At 45.0% G+C, this 19,041-nt stretch overlaps 1 protein-coding gene and 1 long non-coding RNA gene across 2 annotated transcripts; one reads left to right on the top strand and one right to left on the bottom strand.

Annotated features, from left to right (window-relative positions):
* Nucleotides 1-4,435: 4,435 nt before the first annotated feature.
* LOC310696516 lies at nucleotides 4,436-9,574 on the top strand. The gene is made up of 2 exons (XR_014520599.1): nucleotides 4,436-7,036; nucleotides 7,198-9,574. It is a non-coding gene; the product is annotated as an uncharacterized lncRNA (long non-coding RNA).
* On the bottom strand, nucleotides 7,749-15,751 carry LRRC58 (leucine rich repeat containing 58). The gene is made up of 4 exons (XM_083481942.1): nucleotides 15,296-15,751; nucleotides 13,121-13,249; nucleotides 12,148-12,425; nucleotides 7,749-10,873 (listed from the first exon to the last, which is right to left on the bottom strand). Exons 1-4 carry the CDS (start codon nucleotides 15,730-15,732, stop codon nucleotides 10,665-10,667), a joined length of 1,053 nt encoding a protein of 350 aa, XP_083338068.1. The 5' UTR covers nucleotides 15,733-15,751; the 3' UTR covers nucleotides 7,749-10,664.
* Nucleotides 15,752-19,041: the final 3,290 nt, after the last annotated feature.

The following is a 19,041-nucleotide window of genomic DNA, read 5'->3' as shown; positions in this document are numbered from 1 at the left end:
TTGCTGCTGCTGCTGCTGCTGCCACCCCGAGATCACGAGCCGAAAAGGGGACCCCGCTGGGGAATCAAAGCCCCCCGAGTCCAGTTTGGAAGACTCCGCCAAACAAAGCAAAATACCTCCCGGGTACCACCCCCCCCCCAATCCATCGCCTTCATTTCAGCCGCATGGGGGCCGGAGAGACGTTTTGCTGCTGCTGCTGCTGCTGCTGCGAGTTAGAGAAATCCTTTGCCAGTCTCGTCCCTTAAGAGATCTCTCCACCAGAAGATTCCAGGGAACTTTCTTTCTCCCCATCTCCCGCCAGATGCTCTAGCCAGTGCCATTACCTGCCTCTCCTCCTTGAATCCAGCAGGTTTCAGACTAGGCTTGAGAGGAGTCAGAAGGGGGCTATCCTAGCCTTGGACACTTCTATGACCCGTGTATTGAAGCAGGGATTTGCTGGGCTCCTGGGTTGCATCACATTATTGTGTCTTATTATTTATTTGTGCTTCACTGAATATTTTAGGGACGCGGGTGGCGCTGTGGGTTAAACCACATAGCCTAGGGCTTGCCGATTAGAAGGTCGGCGGTTTGAATCCCCGTGACAGGGTGAGCTCCCGTTGCTCAGTCCCTGCTCCTGCCAACCTAGCAGTTCAAAAGCACGTCAAAGTGCAAGTAGATAAATAGGTATCGCTCCGGCGGGAAGGTAAACGGCATTTCTGTGTGCTGCTCTGGTTCGCCAGAAGCGGCTTAGTCCTGCTGGCCACATGACCTGGAAGCTGTACGCCGGCTCCCTCAGCCAATAAAGCGAGATGAGCGCCACAACCCCAGAGTCGGTCACGACTGGACCTAATGGTCAGGGGTTCCTTAACCTTTTTTAACTGAATATTTTATTGATGGCTTCTCTGTTTCTAATGATGTATTTATTTGTACAGTATTTGCTGCATTTTGCATATTAAGCGGTATATCACAGTTATCAATGATTATTGTTTTCTGAGATGGAGGGGGAATTCCTCCTAAGGCCTTGGGTCATGGGCAGATGCCCTGGGCTGTCAATACACCTGCGCAGAGTGGCTGGGGAAACCCAGCCGGATGGGTGGTGTATAAATATATTATTATTATTATTATCATCATCATCATCATCATTATTATATCACAGCCAAACACCCCTGACCCACCTGTGAGCTTCTTGGTATTCTGAAGAACCATGTAAGAGTAGACCAGTGACTAGAGAGTAAATGGTAAAAGACTCATGACAAATATGACCAAGCACACATGGGAATCTAACTGCAGCAGCCAGTAAACTCTCCACTTTTATTTCTAGCCAAAAATCCCATCTCCAAGGTTTGCACAGGTAAACGTGTAAGGTTGCATAATATGTAAAGCAGGACATGTACAGGCTTAGGAGAGGTAAAAGGGAAAGGACCACTGGATGGTTAAGTCATGTCAAAGGTAACTATGGGGTGCGGCGCACATCTCGCTTTTCAGACCAAGGGAACCAGTGTTGGTCCACAGCTTTCCGGGTCATGTGGCCAGCAGGACTAAAGCACATCTGGTGCAATGGGACACCGTGACGGAAACCAGAGCGCACAGAAAAGCCGTTTACCTTCCCGCCATAGCGGTACCTGTTTATCTGCTTGCACTGGTGTTGCATTCAAGCTGCTAGGCTGGCAGGCGCTGGGACAGAGCAACGGGAGCTCACTCTGTTGCGGGGATTTGAACCGCTGACCTGATCGGCAAGCCCAAGAGGCTCAGTGCTTTAGAGCACAGCACCACCCGTGTCCCCTTAGGAAGGGGATAACAGCTCAGCATCGACTGATGTTCTCACATTCCACCAGGCAACTTCCCACTGTACACAGTGTACTATCGATTACAGCTCTCACCTGTCCTATGCTCATTGTTTTGTGGTATTGTGTTGCCTTTTAAAGTCCACTTCTTTTGTTCCAGCAGCCGAGGGAAAGCATCTGCTAGGTGCACGATGGGTCCTCTTGGTACCTTGATAAAACTATTAACTTTGCAGCTGTGACTGGTTTTGTTTGTTTGTTTGGAAGGAAGGGGAAATGAGTGCTGTGCAGCTTTGCTGCAAGGGAGGCAGGAATTTCCCCATCAAATTGCACTTCTATAGCTGGCAATTCCAACTGGAGCTGTCTTGGTAATTGTTATTCTCAATCCAGCACCTCAATTGCTGCTGAGACTGCTACATGCACAAGTGACTCCTATGTGACAATGCTTATATTATACATCAGTGACTGACATAATCAGCAATGATCATTTATGGGCAGGATCCCATCAGCGAAACAAAGTCTCATCTCATAGTCTTGAGAACTTAAAAGATCAGTGAAATAGCACCTGTTAGAACCAAACAACATTCCCAAAACAACTCCCCTCAGCTCCCCAGAAGTCCACATCACACTGTATTTGAAGTTTAAACAATATTTGCTTTTTCAAAAGTAAACACTTCGTGTTCATAATTCAGCCTTGGGAACTTAAAAAGCAAATGCAATTGCCCTCTTGGAATATGCTGCTTCCTTCACCACAGCTCTATTAGTAGAAGTTTTTTACATAAAACAAAGCAAGTTGTGTTGTGTATATTTCACGTTATTCGAGAGCTGAATTACCTCCAGTCCTCGATGGCATGACAGAGAGCTGAAAAATCATCCCCATCTATCTTTAATCATCCCTTTTTCAAATTACACAAGCCTCATCATAACAGGCCCAACTATAAATTACTGTGTGCCAAAAGAGGAGATATCCTATCAGCTTGATCATTAATAGAAGTTATTAATAACTTCTATTAACTACACATTAAAGCTTTAAACATGTACCACCGCACATTAAAATTACCTACACTCACACTGCTCCTCGTAGCTTTGTAGGTTTTTTCTCCCACAGCAATCTGTCATGCATGTGTGTGTATAAAGGTAAAGGGACCCCTGACCGTTAGGTCCAGTCGCAAATGACTCTGGGGTTGTGGCGCTCATCTCGCTTTATTGGCCGAGGGAGCCGGCGTACAGCTTCCGGGTTATGTGGCCAGCATGACAAAGCCGCTTTCTCACGTGGTAGCGGTCTTTGTGGTGAAGGCTATGAAAACTAGGGTATGGTTCCTGGATGAAACGGTGAGGTCCCTCCCATTGCTCTCCTAACCTGTTGCTGTATCTTCTTCCCTGAATGGTGGGGTCTATTGGGTAGTTTCCTTGCTGGGACAGCATGGCATGAATTTTAGCTTACTTTTATAATTTTATTGTTTATCTTTTAATAATGTTTTGTGGTATTTTGTGTAAAGGCATGGACCTCACAAATTTAATAAACTTGTCTTGTCTTGTCTTGTCTTGTCTTGACTAAGCCGCTTCTGGTGAACCAGAGCAGTGCACAGAAACACCATTTACTTGCACTTTGAGGTGCTTTTGAACTGCTAGGTTGGCAGGAGCAGGGACTGAGCGATGGGAGCTCACCCCGTCGCAGGGATTCGAACCACCGACCTCCTGATCGGCAAAGTCCTAGGCTCTGTGGTTTAGACCACAGCGCCTCCTGCGTATATATATCCCTTTCCAGTATTTTTGCTATTACTTAGTGTCCCATTATATCCCCTTCTACGTTAATGTATTATTTTGGTCCTTCGATATAAATAAGAGCGCTAACACTGGTCCCTCGCCACATGTCTAACTAGTGCTTCTCACGTTTCAGGTGTAGTCACTTGTTTTTTCCCTAGCACCATCTTCTCATTAGACTAAGCCATTCTTTTCATTACATTGTTTTGTTGTATTACTAATTGCAGAGAAAAACATTTTCAGAAATAACTTTAACTGTTCCCCGTAATCTAAGCTACTTACCGCGGCTACTCCTCTGCTCAAAAGCACACATGGAAGGACTTCGTTGACTTATCTACTGGGGATCTTAAGATGCCTCTGACAAACTGCAGATCATCCACTAGTTAGCCACTTTATTATTAGGAAAGGTGATCTATTCCTTTCTGGCCCCCTGAGCTTCCCAGTCTGCTGAAATATTTAAGGTCCATTTTTGCTGAATACAAGCAGCTGTTGGGCTCCACGGTTACCTCCTCTGAATCATTCACAGATCTGCTCTCAGTGCTGAAGAGAAAAACCTACTCTGCTGGTTTCTTGTTCTGCAGCACATGCAACATCACACTCAGCGAGGCAGGGATAGGTATCTCTCTTTTGACTCACTGGGAAAAAAACTCAACACTGGAATTAATCTTAGCAAGACAGTATCACAGATGTATCGCTTCTATCTGACACGGTAATATGGCAACCATAAATGTAAGGATTTTTTTTTAACCCAAAACTGATCAAATCCCATAGGTTGGCAATAATTAAAAGAGGTAAGAGGTATAGGTAGAGCATGGCGCTGATTACGCCAAGGTTGAAGGCTGGATCCCTGCATGGGACAGCTGCATATTCGTGCATTGCAAGGGGTTGAACTAGATCAGGGTCTGAACCTTTAAGACAAAAAGAGCCACTTGGACCCGTTTCCGAAGAAAAAAAACCTGGGAGCCGCAAAACCATTGCGACATTTAAAACAAATATAACACTGCATATATTGTTTCTTACCTTAATGTCCGATCTGACAGCAGGCAGGAAGGTGACGTCGGGACAGTGCGTGACTAACACACGCCCCGCCCCCATGCGACGTCACAGCCAGTACAGCGCCCGCCACAGTGGGGAGTGTCAGGGCGCACAATGCGCCTCCTCCCCTCGCTAGTATCCACCCCGGAGCCGTGGCAAAGGTGTAAAAGAGCCACATGCGGCTCCGGAGCCGCGGGTTGCAGACCCCTGGACTAGGAGATCCGCAGGGTCCCTTCTAACTCTACAGTTCTACGATTCCATCCCAGTCGTTGTTTCTTTAAAAGTTCAAGTCAATCCAGGTGGCTGCACTTTTGAATAGAGGAATGGGGAGGTAGGTATATTCCATAGGGTACATCCATATTATGCTCCATGCAAGATGATGTTGTGTGTAGCCACCTGTTCCCATTAGGTAACAACCGTTTCTGATTTTTTTTACTCAACCTGTTGATATAGATGGATCCTCAAAGCATCTTACAAAAAGAAGATTGAAATGCAACTTGCCTAAAGGTTGCTTCTAAGTCTTCTGATCTGTAGCACTGCTTTGAGGTAGCTTGACTGACCCACCCACACAAATTTCAGGCCTTAGGAGGACATTGTGGCCATTTTCATTGCTATTCACCCCAGTTACTTCTGTTGAACTGCAGGCAAGGTTCTGTAATCTATATTCCCTTTTGCTTATGACTGCAAAGTGTTTTCATAGTCCAGAGGCAGAGTAGAGGTGGGAGGGAGAGGTGTAGCCGCTGACTTTAAAAAAACCCAAGGACAAAATCTTCTTTATTTTTGAAAATGCAAAATAAATGGTAAGTTGGCAATATGGCAAGCAAACAAGCATGCTGCTAAAACCTGTAGGACTTAAATAATGTAAGAAGAGAAAGCCTAGCCTAGCCTAATCACAGAAGAATTGCTTAAGGATAGACAGAAGTATAATTATTTGTTCTCTTCACTGTAGAAGGTGCAGATCAGCTTATATACCTGCACTGGGATTTGTTTTCCGGAAGCTTGTCTGAAGAAGTAAGCCAAATAGAACTGACAAAAGATTAGGTTGTTGAACTTAGCAATAAACCAAAAATCAATTGATTTACTTCAGCCTACCTGCCTGGTGGCTGAACTTTCACAGCTACTTAATTTGTCTTGCTGCTTTTCATTTCCTTGACACTCGCTGCATCTATGAAGGCTTCTCCACAAGCCAGCCCTACACATGTAGGCCAGCAATTTTTTGTAGCTCTAATTATATTGCAAGGGCCTAGTTGAAAAAAGAGTAGTAATTTTATCAGTTGCAGTCTTAACTACACTTAACTGGGGGAAACACCCAGAGCTCTTAGTAGTTCCTATTTCTGAAGGAACCTAAGGCTGCACTGCAAGTTAGTTTGGTCCCTCTTGGAATGTATGCAACCCACTTTAGGCCTAGCTAAATTTATACTTTATTTTTAGACTGAACTAAAAATTGAATTCAGTAAAGAAACTTTTATAGAGATTGTATACAATTAGCAAACTAATTTTTTCAAACGGCAATCTTTATGTAGCCAAAACACTTCTATCCACATACAAGAGAAAAGTGTCATTGAGCTTTGGGAACCCTAAACTTTGCATAAACAAGAGACTAATTGAAAAACATGGGGGGGGGGCAGATCAGCGAGGGCTGAGCGTGCTCAGTTGCCATGCAATGCTGGCTGACTACTGGAAGGGTTGGGGAGGGGGGCAGAAATAAGAAAAAACCAGGGTTCATAAGGAACATATGTTCTAAAATGGGGCATGGCCGGCTTGCTAGGACACCAAAGAAGAGAACTCTACACATCAAAGTTGTGTTGCAAGCCCACATATATTGAAACAAGGCTTTTAAATATACTGCACAGCCATACCTTGGTTTTCGAACAGCTACTCGAACATTTTGGCTCCCAAACACCACAAACCCAGAAGTTACTGTTCCGGTTTGTGAACTATTTTTGGAAGCCAAACGTCCAATGAGGCAGGAGCTTCCTGCAGCCAATCAGAAGCCATGCTTTAGTTTCCGAACGTTTTGGAAGTTGAACGGACCTCTGGAATGGATTCCGTTTGACTTCCAAGGTATGACTGTATAGAAGATAACCAGATGAAGAGGCAATGGGATTATTACCGGTAGATAAAGGTGTTAAAGAGTATTAGAAGGAATACAGGGAAGAGAAACCAATAATGGTCACTGTAAACGCTGAAGAAATCTACACACAAACCATTGTTTGGGGGGATGGCATGGACAGAGCAACCAACAAGAGAGTTCTAGGGGAAATGTTTGCAATGGGCACAAGTTTCCATGCGAGCTCAGGAGCCAAACATTTTGCAAAGTGGTCCCTTGTGCTCAAGCGCGCTTTCTCCATAACTACCCATCACCAGAGTTTGCCTTTGCAAACTCAAGGATACATGACACATGGCTAGAGAGAAATTGCCCCATTACTGCATTTCCCGAGTCTATAGCCTGCTGGAGGTGTGTGTTGGGACTGGAGGTTATAGGATAGGATAGGATCATAGAATTGGAAGGGACCCTGAGGGTCAACTAGTCCACCCCCCTGCAACGCAGGAATACGCAGATGTCCCATACAGGGATCGAACCTGCAACCTTGGCATTATCAGCACCACACTCTAACCAACTGAGCCATCTTGTCAGGTTGTGTTACACTATTCCAACACAGTGTGGCAAATTTATTTCATTTGTTCCCTTCCGCCTATCTTCAATGAGAGGAAAAATACTTGCATCACACACACACTTGGAGTAAAGTCGAAATGTCACTGTGGGTGTACTTCTGAAAATTATGTGTAGAACATTATGCCCTGCACTTTTATACTAATTTGTCAGCCACCTTGAGGGTGTTCAGGTCAAAAATGCTATAAATAGAGGTGATAAAAAGTATAATTTTAACAGGATACAGAAAAGAACCCATTTTTTCTGGTGGTGGGGGGACAGGGGGGGGGGACTATCCTTTCACTACAAGAAATCATTGTGTGAGCTTCCACTAGCAAGACTCATTAGTTGAATCCATCCCAAACACTGGAACACCAGCCAAGCTACTTGACACTTCTCCCCACAAACAAAAAGAAAATGTTTTAAAATTATATACAGTATAGATTACACACTGGGGGAGGTGGGCGTTTTGCAGCACCCATATCCAGGTACAATTACTTCACATAAGGGCAAAACAGACACTTAAGAGTCAGGTGCAAGTTTTAAATAATTATTTGATTTAGTGTTCAAAAGCTCCTTAACAATTCATAATGACATACTTTTAGAAATACAGAACTTTGCATATCTAGCAAAGTGAAGTTATACAAACACAAGGCACCTTTAAAACTTGGTAAAGCAAATATAAGGCACATGATTACATTTAACGAGAGAATTAGGTGAAAACTCCGGATCAGAGTTCACTGTGCAATCAAGCATGCTAGATAAACAAGCAACGCAGTTTGACTGGAAAGTTTTTTGAAGATGGGAATTATTTTCAAACCACACCACGCTCCAACTCATCTGTTTGAAGTGTCCAAGGAGCTTTTTCAAGCAGTGAAAAACATCTTACTGGTGCAGTTTAAGATGATTAAAATGACTCTTTGAAGTCAGTAACAAAGCAGCACTGTAAGGATTAAGTTTCATTACTTCCCATCGGTTAAATCCCTCCCATTCATTGCCACTAACTAAAGAAGACCAAGATCTCCCCCTTGCCAAGCGATCCAAATAAGCTTTCAGTAAAAAGAGAAAAAGATCAGGAAGGCCATTCAGAGCCCCATGAGAAAGTGCATGAGTACCTTTGAAGGGATACTGAAAGATTCTACAAATCCTGCAAATCCTAACCAGAGAGAAGCAGGAAGACTGGAAACTGTATAAATTGCTTCCAGTCAAGTAGCTATTTTGTCCTCAAAGCCTTCCCTACTGATCTTAAGACATTACACTTGCATTTACAAACAGCCCATCTGTTGTTGTTTTTTGGCTAAGGAGATGGCAGGAGGAAGAAACAGCAGGAAAAATGGAATTATTTATTCACTTTCAGGGTTAGCTGAAATGAGAACAGTAGCTAAAGCAATGAGAATGCTTTGATGAAGGCTAAAAATGCCTGTTTGGTAGTGAAGATTCATAAAGACAGCAGCTTTAGCTAGTATTCTGAACACGAAATCAGAACACTCTCACATATTAAGGGTTGGAAAGGAAAGTATATACTCTCTCTACTTATTTTCAAAGATGCTAGAAAATTCATCAAGATAGACTGGAGGTAAGAAGTGTGCCTGGGTGAGGCTAACAGTATGTATCAAACATTTTTTTTACTTCATTTATTCACAGATTCAATCCTACATAAGAACCACTAATAAGGAAACACGCTGACAATTCATGGCTCAAGCGACAAGATTTAATTTGGTATTGCTGCTATGAAGTTGTGGGGGGTTTTCACTGTATGTTATTGAACTAGAAGTGGGGTGATTGGATTTATTTTCTGATACATATACCCTGCCTTTCTTCCATGGAATCGAAGGCTAAATGAAGCAGGGAAGAGATGGGTAGAAACAGAACTGCAGGCAGATCCAAACTTTATCACAAGCAACTAGACTCTTCCTAACAGCCCTGTCTACAGGAGCAGGAGTAGGACTCCCTTCTCGCCCAACTGCTCTATGCCAAGGGCTTTTCTAGATGTGATTTCTTCTCCAAGCCCCGGTACCTATCCAAATGTAATTCCTCAAAACAGTGTTTCCATTGCAAATAACTTTTCTCAGCATTAACCCACAATACTAAATGCATTGTTCAAAAAATGAACTCTCTGCGCAGCGAAAGCAAAAAATCTTGAGAAAAGTCACTGTGGATCTTCGACAAAAACAAGTGACAGAAACAGGTAAAAGGTGTATGAAAACACCTGTCACTTGAGAGGAGCAGCACATCCTTTGAATTTACAGATCTATTGAAACTGAGTGCTGTGTGACGTTGGCAACTGTTAGAGCTAGCAATATCTCTTAGTGATCAATGGAAATTCCTATCTGTCTGTTATTCTGTAGAATTAAAAAAAGAATACTTTTAAAAAATCTTCTAGAGAGGCTAGACACTTGACTACTGTACATGACTGAATCTCCAACAGTGACAGATGAGCACAGACGTGGGCAAAATCCACAGGAAGCCAAAACTAATATGAGAAAGGCAAAATTAGTTGCCTTGAAGGGAACAGGGAACATTGTAGTATTGGTAGAAATGCCTGACTCTTCAGGGTTATATAGCTGCAAGGCATCATATTATTGTAACCACCGAAGTTTACGACGTAGCTATGCTCTTTGAGCAAATATTGTCAAAAGCATAAAATTCTTAAAGAATGGCACCTGTGTGTGTAAGAACCAAGTTGGAAGTAAAGGATTAGTTTGCAATTTACTAGTTAGTTACACTTTTGCTTCAGATGGACTTAGACCAGGGCAGGTAATTCTTGGACCACAAATTATCACAGATAGTTATATAAGGACAGTGATGTAGCAACTGTAACAAAAAGGAGAAAGTCCAAAGAAGGCACTATTGCTGTAGTGCAAAGCAATGTAATATAAAGAAAAACATAGTTCTATCAACAGAGCAGAAGACCTGGATAGATAGAGGCAGTGAACCCAGCCAAAGTAGTATCAAAATTAAGACATTTCTGTACTTTGGAGGAATGTTGTTAAAAATAAAGCACCTCCACTGAGAGAGAGAAATGTTCAAGTATGGCAGATGCAGCTACTAGCACTCTTTCCACCCTGCACTATCAGATCATTATTTGTTTTATCACAGTGACAAAGATCAGTCTACTTCATCCTTAGTCTCAGTACTGAAGCACTCAAAGCACCCTTTTAACTGGTCCCCAGTGCCAAAAAGTCCTGAAATATCTAACCCTAGAATTATTTCCCCAATAGCATTACCTTCAAAGGTTCCTGTGTCAATTTCCACCCAAATGCACAAAGTAACTTTAGCCTCTCAGGGCACACGGCCCAAACTATTCTGTTTGGCCACCCACATTTCTATGAGCCACAAAGCAGACAGGTCAAGGTAAGGTTCCTAGGATGTCTCTTGCACAGCAGCAGACACCGTAGTTCCACAACTGCTTTTCTTAACACGATTCGCATCTAGTCTTTTCCTTCCTTCTCCTAGCCAAGAAGAACTTTTTGCATCCTGCGCGCTGCAACAATGGCTTCATCTTCTGAATCGGACTCACTCTGGGAAGTCGAGCTCTGAGACGCAGAACTGCAGGGGGAAGAGCACTCTGGCGAGCACAGGTAGTGCATCAGAGGAAGGCGGTACTTCCCACAGAAGTCCACAAATTTGATTTGTCGGACACAGCTGTCAAAATAGACTCCTATGGGCAAAAGAAACGTAGTTTAAGACAACAAATGCTTTTGTATTTATAGTTAAAGTGTGCATGTATCTTATTTGTAGAATTCCTATGCAATATTCAACTGTGTCCAGTCAGCACAAGGAATTCCCCCCTCTTCTTCCCTTGCATCCGCCCCAAATCTGTTCCTAAGGGGTAGGGGGAACCCCCTTAACAGACTGAAGGGGTGCACAGGGGAGGGGGGGGGAAGTCCTATTGCACAAGCAAAATCTTTGTGCTGATTACACATTACTGTACTCAGTGCTATTTTAGATGAAACCCTAATTATCTTTCTGCAAAAGGCACTAACAAACAGGAAAACCCTGTTGTGAATTTGGGCTGTAAACAGTAAAATAAATAAAGTCCCATGGTGCATGTTGCAGTTAACCACTGTTGACACAATTCTATTCAAGTCTACTCTTCACTTGATTGGGGCTGATTCACAGGTAAATGTGTATAGGACTGCAGCCTAAGTCTCTGTTCCAAAAAGGTGGATGACTCCTTTCCTAAATGAAAGGAAGTTCTCACAGTTCTGATTTAACACCTATTTCTCCAAATTATCTTCCAGAAAATTTATTTTTTTCTGGGCAAGAAAATTGCAAGGTTGCCTTACTGAAAGTTGAGGGCTAGTTTGTTAAGTACACTGGACCCTCCGGATACAAATTTAATTTGTTCCGGGGATCCATGCGTACCCTGAAAAGCCCGCAACATGAGGAGCTGCTTCTGCGCATGCATGCGGCACGCAGAGTGTGCGGCAAAACCTGGAAGCGCATTCACAACCCGAAAGTTATATTACCCGACGGTAATGTAACCCGAGGGTCCACTGTTTATCATTGATTCCTATGCAAACAGGAATATATTTTGTACTAGTCTTTAAATTACTATGCCCTAATATTAAAGAAAATTGACTGAGTAACCTCATATGTGAAAAACAAGTTAGTTCCTCATGCGTCAGCTTTAGAAATAAACCTGAACAATTTGGGCACTAAGTCAAGTCAAGGCTGGGCTTTGCACGTCATCCAAGCCGAAACTTATGATTAGCACAAGCTGTAGCCAAGGTTTGCTCTTGAATGTTGCTCATGGTCACTAAGGAAAGTGTGTAACTATGACAACATGTTTGATCAAACCTTAGGTTGGCTTATCATGGCAGTAAAAAGGAACGGGGAGGAACAAAGTGGCTGTGAGTCCTCTCCTGGTGCCTGTATACTTGTGCAGGAAGGTAGGAGGAATGTCCCACAAGAACAGGGAATAGGACATACCTCCACATTTAGGGTTGGGGCAGTTGCTGGCTAGGCTCAAATAGCGGAGGAGATTCCCAGGGAGGTCACTAGGAACATAGGGAACATTGCGGGTTTTAATGGTGCGTCCAGCCAGTTCTTGGAGACTTGGAGGATTGTAGGTCAAGTCACGGACAAATCGTACAACCAATGGGTTCCCACGCAAACTCAATTCTTCAAGATGAACCAAATTGAGGATTTCCCGAGGAAGGTATGTCAGCAGGTTATTGTGGAGGCTAAGGGAGCGCAAGGAATGCAACCTGGAAACCAAACATCAGAAAACCTGGGGTAAGGAAATGCCATAATTCCAGTCCTCCGGTCCCTCTTTCCCTTACACTTTCCATAGGAGAGCCTACGTCTCCTAGATTAGACCTTGAAAATTCCTTTCAAGAACCCAAACATATGCAGTATGTTTAAAGCGCTTTGTATGTTCAAAGGGCATTGGATTGCTGCTTTGATCCAATGGCTTACATCCTGGTTTTTGCTGCTGTGATAACCTCACTTCAAACTTCAGATCATACATAACACCTTTCCCTTCACAGGTCTGCATGAGATTATTTCCAAACCATTCAAAGATGTCAAAACTGCATATTTGCATAGACAAAACAGCCCTAAACAGACTAATGAGAAATCCAAATGAATTACTGCAAGATTCAGTATTGCCATTTTTGTGTAAATTTAACAGTACACATAAATGAGATTAAGCTGCCTGATTTCATTTAGAGACTTTTCCTATAGCACACAAATTGCATGCAGATTGTCATATGACACAATTGCACAATATGTTTTGCGACATAAGCGTGCTGTGAAGCCACAGCTCATCACAACTGGCTTGCACATACAACAAAACACCTTGCATGCTTCTTCCTACACACAAGTACCTGCTGAAGCAGGAGTTACCAGGTTCTGAAGAGCTAAATATATTCAAAACAGTTAAATGGCTCAAAATACTCACTGTGCCAACTGAGGGGGAATACTCTGTATCTTGTTGTCACACAGGACTAGGTAATTGAGTAAAGGCAGATTAGCCAACTCTGGTGGAATCGAAGTAATGAAGTTTCCTCCAAGGTACAAAAACTCCAAACTGGAAGACAAAGAGAAAAGTGACACAAAAAGTTTATAGTAATGATTTCTCTCAGCTCAGAATTTCAATTCACAATACAACCCACTTATGGAAAGAACACGGTGCAAAGGACCTGTACGGTCCGGAAGAAATATCAACAACCTCAGATCTGCAGATGACACAACACTGATGGCAGAAAGTGAGGAGGAATTAAAGAACCTTTTAATGAGGGTGAAAGAGGAGAGCGCAAAATATGGTCTGAAGCTCAACATCAAAAAAACAAAGATCATGGCCACTGGGCCCATCACCTCCTGGCAAATAGAAGGGGAAGAAATGGAGGCAGTGAGAGATTTTACTTTCTTGGGCTCCATGATCACTGCAGATGGTGACAGCAGTCACGAAATTAAAAGACGCCTGCTTCTTGGGAGAAAGGCGATGACAAACCTAGACAGCATCTTAAAAAGCAGAGACATCACCTTGCCAACAAAGATCTGTATAGTTAAAGCTACGGTTTTCCCAGTACAGTGGTACCTTGGGTTAAGTACTTCATTCGTTCCGGAGGTCCGTTCTTAACCTGAAACTGTTCTTAACCTGAAGCACCACTTTAGCTAATGGGGCCTCCTGCTGCCGCCGCGCTGCCAGAGCACAATTTCTGTTCTCATCCTGAATCAAAGTTCTTAACCTGAATCACTATTCCTGAGTTAGCGGAGTCTGTAACCTGAAGTGTCTATAACCTGAAGCGTCTGTAAACCAAGGTACCACTGTAGTGATGTATGGAAGTGAGAGCTGGACCATAAAGAAGGCTGATCGCCGAAGAATGGATGCTTTTGAATTCTGGTGCTGGAGGAGACTCTGGAGAGTCCCATGGACTGCAAGAAGATCCAACCTCTCCATTCTGAAGGAAATCAGCCCTGAGTGCTCACTGGAAGGACAGATCCTGAAGCTGAGGCTCCAAGACTTTGGCCGCCTCCTGAGAAGAGAAGACTCCCTGGAAAAGAACCTGATGCTGGGGAAGATGGAGGGCACAAGGAGAAGGGGACAGCAGAGGACGAGATGGTTGGACAGTGTTCTTGAAGCTACAAACATGAGTTTGACCCAACTGCGGGAGGCAGTGGAAGACAGGAGTGCCTGGCGTGCTCTGGTCCAGGGGGTCACGAAGAGGCGGACACCACTAAACGACTAAACAGCATAAAAAAATTCCTTCCAGTAGCACCTTAAAGACCAACTAAGTTAGTTCTTGGTATGAGCTTTCGTGTGCATGCACACTTCTTCAGATACACACACTAAACACTAAACTGTTTAGTCGTTGTACGACTTAACAACAACAGCCATTGATGGTTATGTCTCATACAAGGAGCAGAAGGAAAACTGTTGCGCTCAGAACCTCCTTCTGGGAAGCCTCTGGCTGGTGTTGCTGGGAGCAGGCTTTGAAAGCCTCTTTTCTTTTTTAACAAATAGTTTTCATTAAATATTTTTTTTGTGATCACAGAATTATAGTTGGGAGGGTCCATGAGGGTCATCTAGTCCAACCTCCTGCCACGCCCAGCCTTTTGCCCCATGTGGGGCTTGAACCCACAACCCTGAGATTCGGAGCCTGGCGTGCTCTGGTCCAGGGGGTCACCAAGAGGCGGACACGACTGAACAACATAGCTGTCAAGCGTCCCTTCTTTGGCGGGAGAGTCCCTTATCCCAGCGCCATGTCCCTTCTGGATGAGGTCCCTTAAAGAAGCTCCTGAAGGCAATGGGGCCCTTTCTAGGTCCAGCTGGGCTTTGTCAACAACAAATTGCCGCTGTTTTTGTGTGCTGAATATATGCTATATGCAAAATAAAAAAATTCCTTCCAGTAGCACCTTAAAGACCTACTGGAAGGAATTTTTTTATTTTGACTATGGCAGACCAACACGGCTACCTTTCTGTAACTGGAAATATGCTATATGGTCATTTATGGACCTCAGAGGTATCTCAAGCCATTGGCACGCAACAAAATATGTCTTTTATCAGAGTAAATGTTGCCCCCTTCTTTGGGCTGCTGGTCCCTTCTTTTCCTGCCTTCTTCCTGCTCCTCACCTGCTGAGCTGCTGGATGGCGGGCGGGATGCCCTGGAGTCGGTTGCTGCCCAGGCTGAGGCTGCGGAGGCGGCGCAGGCCCAGCAGCGCGCCGGGGACTCGCGTGAAGCGGTTGCCGCTGAGGTTGAGGACGCGCAGGCTGCGGGCGAGGGGGGCTCCGGCCAGGCCCTTGGGCAGCGAGCCCTCCGCGCCCAGCCGGTTGTTCTTGGCCAGCAGCGTGTGCAGCCGCGGCAGCTCCAGCAGCTCCGCGCCCAGCGCCCACAGCCCCGTCCCGCTCACGTCCAGCACCTCCAGCCCCGCCGGGAAGCGCCGCCGGCCCAGGCCCGGAGACAGCGCCAGGCGGAGGGTCGGCGACAAGGCGGCAGCCGAGGCCTCCTCCTCCGCCGCGGCCTCCTCCTCCTCGGCCTCCGCCTCGGCCCGGCCCGGCTCCGCCGCCATCGCGCTCCGTCTGAGGAGGAGGAGGAGGAGGAGGCCGCCCCGGAACCTGCGCCGCGCCTCGCCCACCCGCCTCCGTCCTCGGGCCGCGGGCCTCACACAGCTTCCCGGGCGGCGCCTCCGCCTCGGCCTCGCTCTCGCTCTCCTGCCCCGGAGGGATTTCTCCTCCAGGTCTATGCGCCGCAACGACGCCTCAAAAGTGGTGTTCAGTCTTTAAGTTAAAGTTCATACAAATTGGGACAAAGGACATGCCATGAAATCCAAGCAAGGGGAAGCGAGGAAGTCACTTAACAAAGTGAATAACTGTCATTTTCAATAAGGCTGTGATTTATGGTTGTTCGTCTTGTTTGTTTGTTTATAATGTTGTGAAAACTAATAAAAAATTTTGGGGGGAAAAATCAAAAGTAGTGTTCAAAAGGATGGGACGGTGAAATGGAGGGAAATCGGCAACGCTGCTTTAAAAACAGCAGAAGTTAAAATGCTGAAACATGATGACGGTGATTTTATTATTACTATTATTACTACTATTTTTTATCATCATCATCATTTCTACAAACCTCCCTATTTATTTTCTACCTACCTGCTTGTTTCTCTCATTTTTCTATCTATCTATTTCATAAAATTTACACGCCATTGTAAAACACCACCACCTTCAAAGCAGTTTACAAAAAGACGAAACGGTGAAACTGAGGGAAATCCACAACGTTGCTTTAAAAACAGCAGAAGTTAAAATACTGAAACAGATGGTGATTTTATTATTACTATTGTTACTACTATTTATCATCATCATCATCATTTCTACAAACCTGCCTATTTATTTTCTGTCTACCTACCTGTTTGTTTCTCTCATTTATCTATCTATTTAATAAAATTTATACGCCATTGTAAAACAACAACACCTTCAAAGTGGTTTACAAAAAGACAAAACGGTGAAAGTGAGGGAAATCCACAAGGTTGCTTTAAAAACGGAGGAGAAGTTAAAATGCAGAAACTATTCTTTTATCTACCTGCTTACCTGTTTATGGTCTGCCTTCCTACCTATTTGTTTTTCACTATTTCTCCTATAAAATTTGTACGCTACTTCACTGTAAAACAACACTGCCCCAAAGCGATTGACAAAAAGAGAAAATGGTGGGTCGTCGAATTAGAGATTTTTAGACTTGGAAGGGGCTGTGAGTGTCACCTGCCGTAGTTCAACCCCCGGCATCAATGGAAACAGCGGAGGGTCGTCTGTCCACCTCCCTCGCCATTTGCAACCTTGAACTTGGCCCTTGCAGCAAATCAGCCAACAGGGCAGATACCTGAGCCCAGGTGTTTCATGCTGACAAGGTCTCACTCTTGTCAGCAGTTGTGCTGTAGCCTTCTGCACTAACTGCAGCTTCTGGATCAAATATAAATTATTATATATTTATTTATACCCTATCCCCCCCCCGAAAGAGACTCAAGGTGGCTTACAGATAAAAATTAAAAACATGCAGATTAAAAACATAGGGGGGATCATTCAAAAACAATTAAACATAGAATTAAAACTATGTGTGTACACACCCACCCGCTTAGAACCATGCAAATAATTACAAAAAAAGCACAGCACCAGCCATTCCATTAAAAGATGTCAGATCCTTGTTGCCATAAGAAAGTCTAGGCATTCCTGACATGGAGGTGGTGACGGGGTGGTGATTGCAGATGGGAAGGCCTGGGAAAAACCCAGAAAAATTAGGGGGGGGACTGTTCCCCCCCCCATTCTTTCCAAATGGAAACAAACGGCTTGGGGGGTACAGGAAAAAAATGGGTTTTTCCCCAATTTTCCTGGTTCCCCCCCCCAGACCTTCCCATCTCTAGTGGTGACTGGGCACATCAGACAGGAGGGGCCTGGCCTGGAGTATTCCCTGGTCTGCTCATTTTCCAGACACGGGGCTTGCTTTTCTGTCTGTTGAGTTTTGGTAGGAAGGCGCTAGATTCCATCACACCAGCTGCCCCCCCCCCCCCGCAATCTAAAGTGTTAACGACCAGACACAGCTCCTGCCCCACCAATCCTTAGTCAGCTCCCACCTGCCTGCCTTGCTTACCGCCAGCCCAAGTGGGTGGTACTACCTGCCAGGTTGCCCCTTTTCAGCATTGCCTTTGCAGAACTTGCCTGGGAGCAGGATGGGGGACACAGCTAGAATTGACTCAGCCTGTTATTGGCTCTGGTTCCACCTATTGTTGGTCTCCCTGCTTTCCACCCTAACAGGTAAAGGTAAAGGGACCCCTGACCGTTAGGTCCAGTCGTGGCCGACTCTGGGGTTGCAGCGTTCATCTCACTTTATTGGCCGAGGGAGCCGGCGTACAACTTCCGGGTCATGTGGCCAGCAGGACTAAGCCGCTTCTGGCGAACCAGAGCAGCGCACAGAAACGCCGTTTACCTTCCCGCCGGAGCGGTACCTATTTATCTACTTGCTCTTTGGCATGCTTTCGAACTGCTAGGTGGGCAGGAGCAGGGACCGAGCAACGGGAGCTCACCCCGTGGCGGGGATTCAAACCACTGACCTTCTGATTGGCAAGCCCTAGGCTCAGTGGTTTAACCCACAGCACCACCCACGTTCCACCCTAACTAGCCCAGCGGAAACCAGGCGGCCCTGCACTCAGGATGTTGTCATCTAGCAAGCCAATGAGATTAGGCTGAAGGTTGTGGGGACCCGAGTGGATAAGAGTGATGGTGTGTTCTGACATGTGCCGTGGTGGAATGGTGAAAAGGGGTTGTCTCCCAAACGTGCCTTCATCATTTAACCGTGAGAAGTTCAATCAGATTATTTTCAAGGCAGCTCACAAGCAATAGGTTCTAGTAATGCAAAACAACAGTTCACACCCACCAGCCTTCTGACTCACGGGTGGGGCAGACCAAGCTGCCCTTCAGCTCTGAACTTTCAGGACAACTGGCAATTAAACCCGATTGTCCTCTTCAGTGCTGCAATTCCAAAGTAGACAATTCTGAGGGAAATGAAGCCTTGGCCTGACTCAGGATAAGGAGGGTGGGGCACAGGAGTGGTCGAGTCCCTGCTTTGCATGCAGAAGGCAGCAGGTTCAATCTGCAACATCTCTAGTTAAAAGGATCAGATGGGAGGAAGATGGCCAATCCCCTCACCTGAAGCCCAGGAGCTCGCTGAACCAATGGTCTGATTCGCCCACTCTGTGTTGGGTGGATTCTAGCTTCATAGAAACACCCCTTTCTTTATTTTGCAGTTCGCTGTTGGGTCACTCATGGATCTTGTTAAGTTTCTTCTTTGTTCGTAGCACGGCAGTTTGGGAAAGATCCATACTGTGAGCTGTGCTTGT

This window comes from Podarcis liolepis (assembly GCF_965112155.1).
Source record: "Podarcis liolepis genome assembly, chromosome: 17".
Lineage (NCBI taxonomy): Eukaryota > Metazoa > Chordata > Lepidosauria > Squamata > Lacertidae > Podarcis > Podarcis liolepis.
Note: the sequence above shows the minus strand (reverse complement) of the source record. Positions and strands in the feature narration are given on the sequence as shown.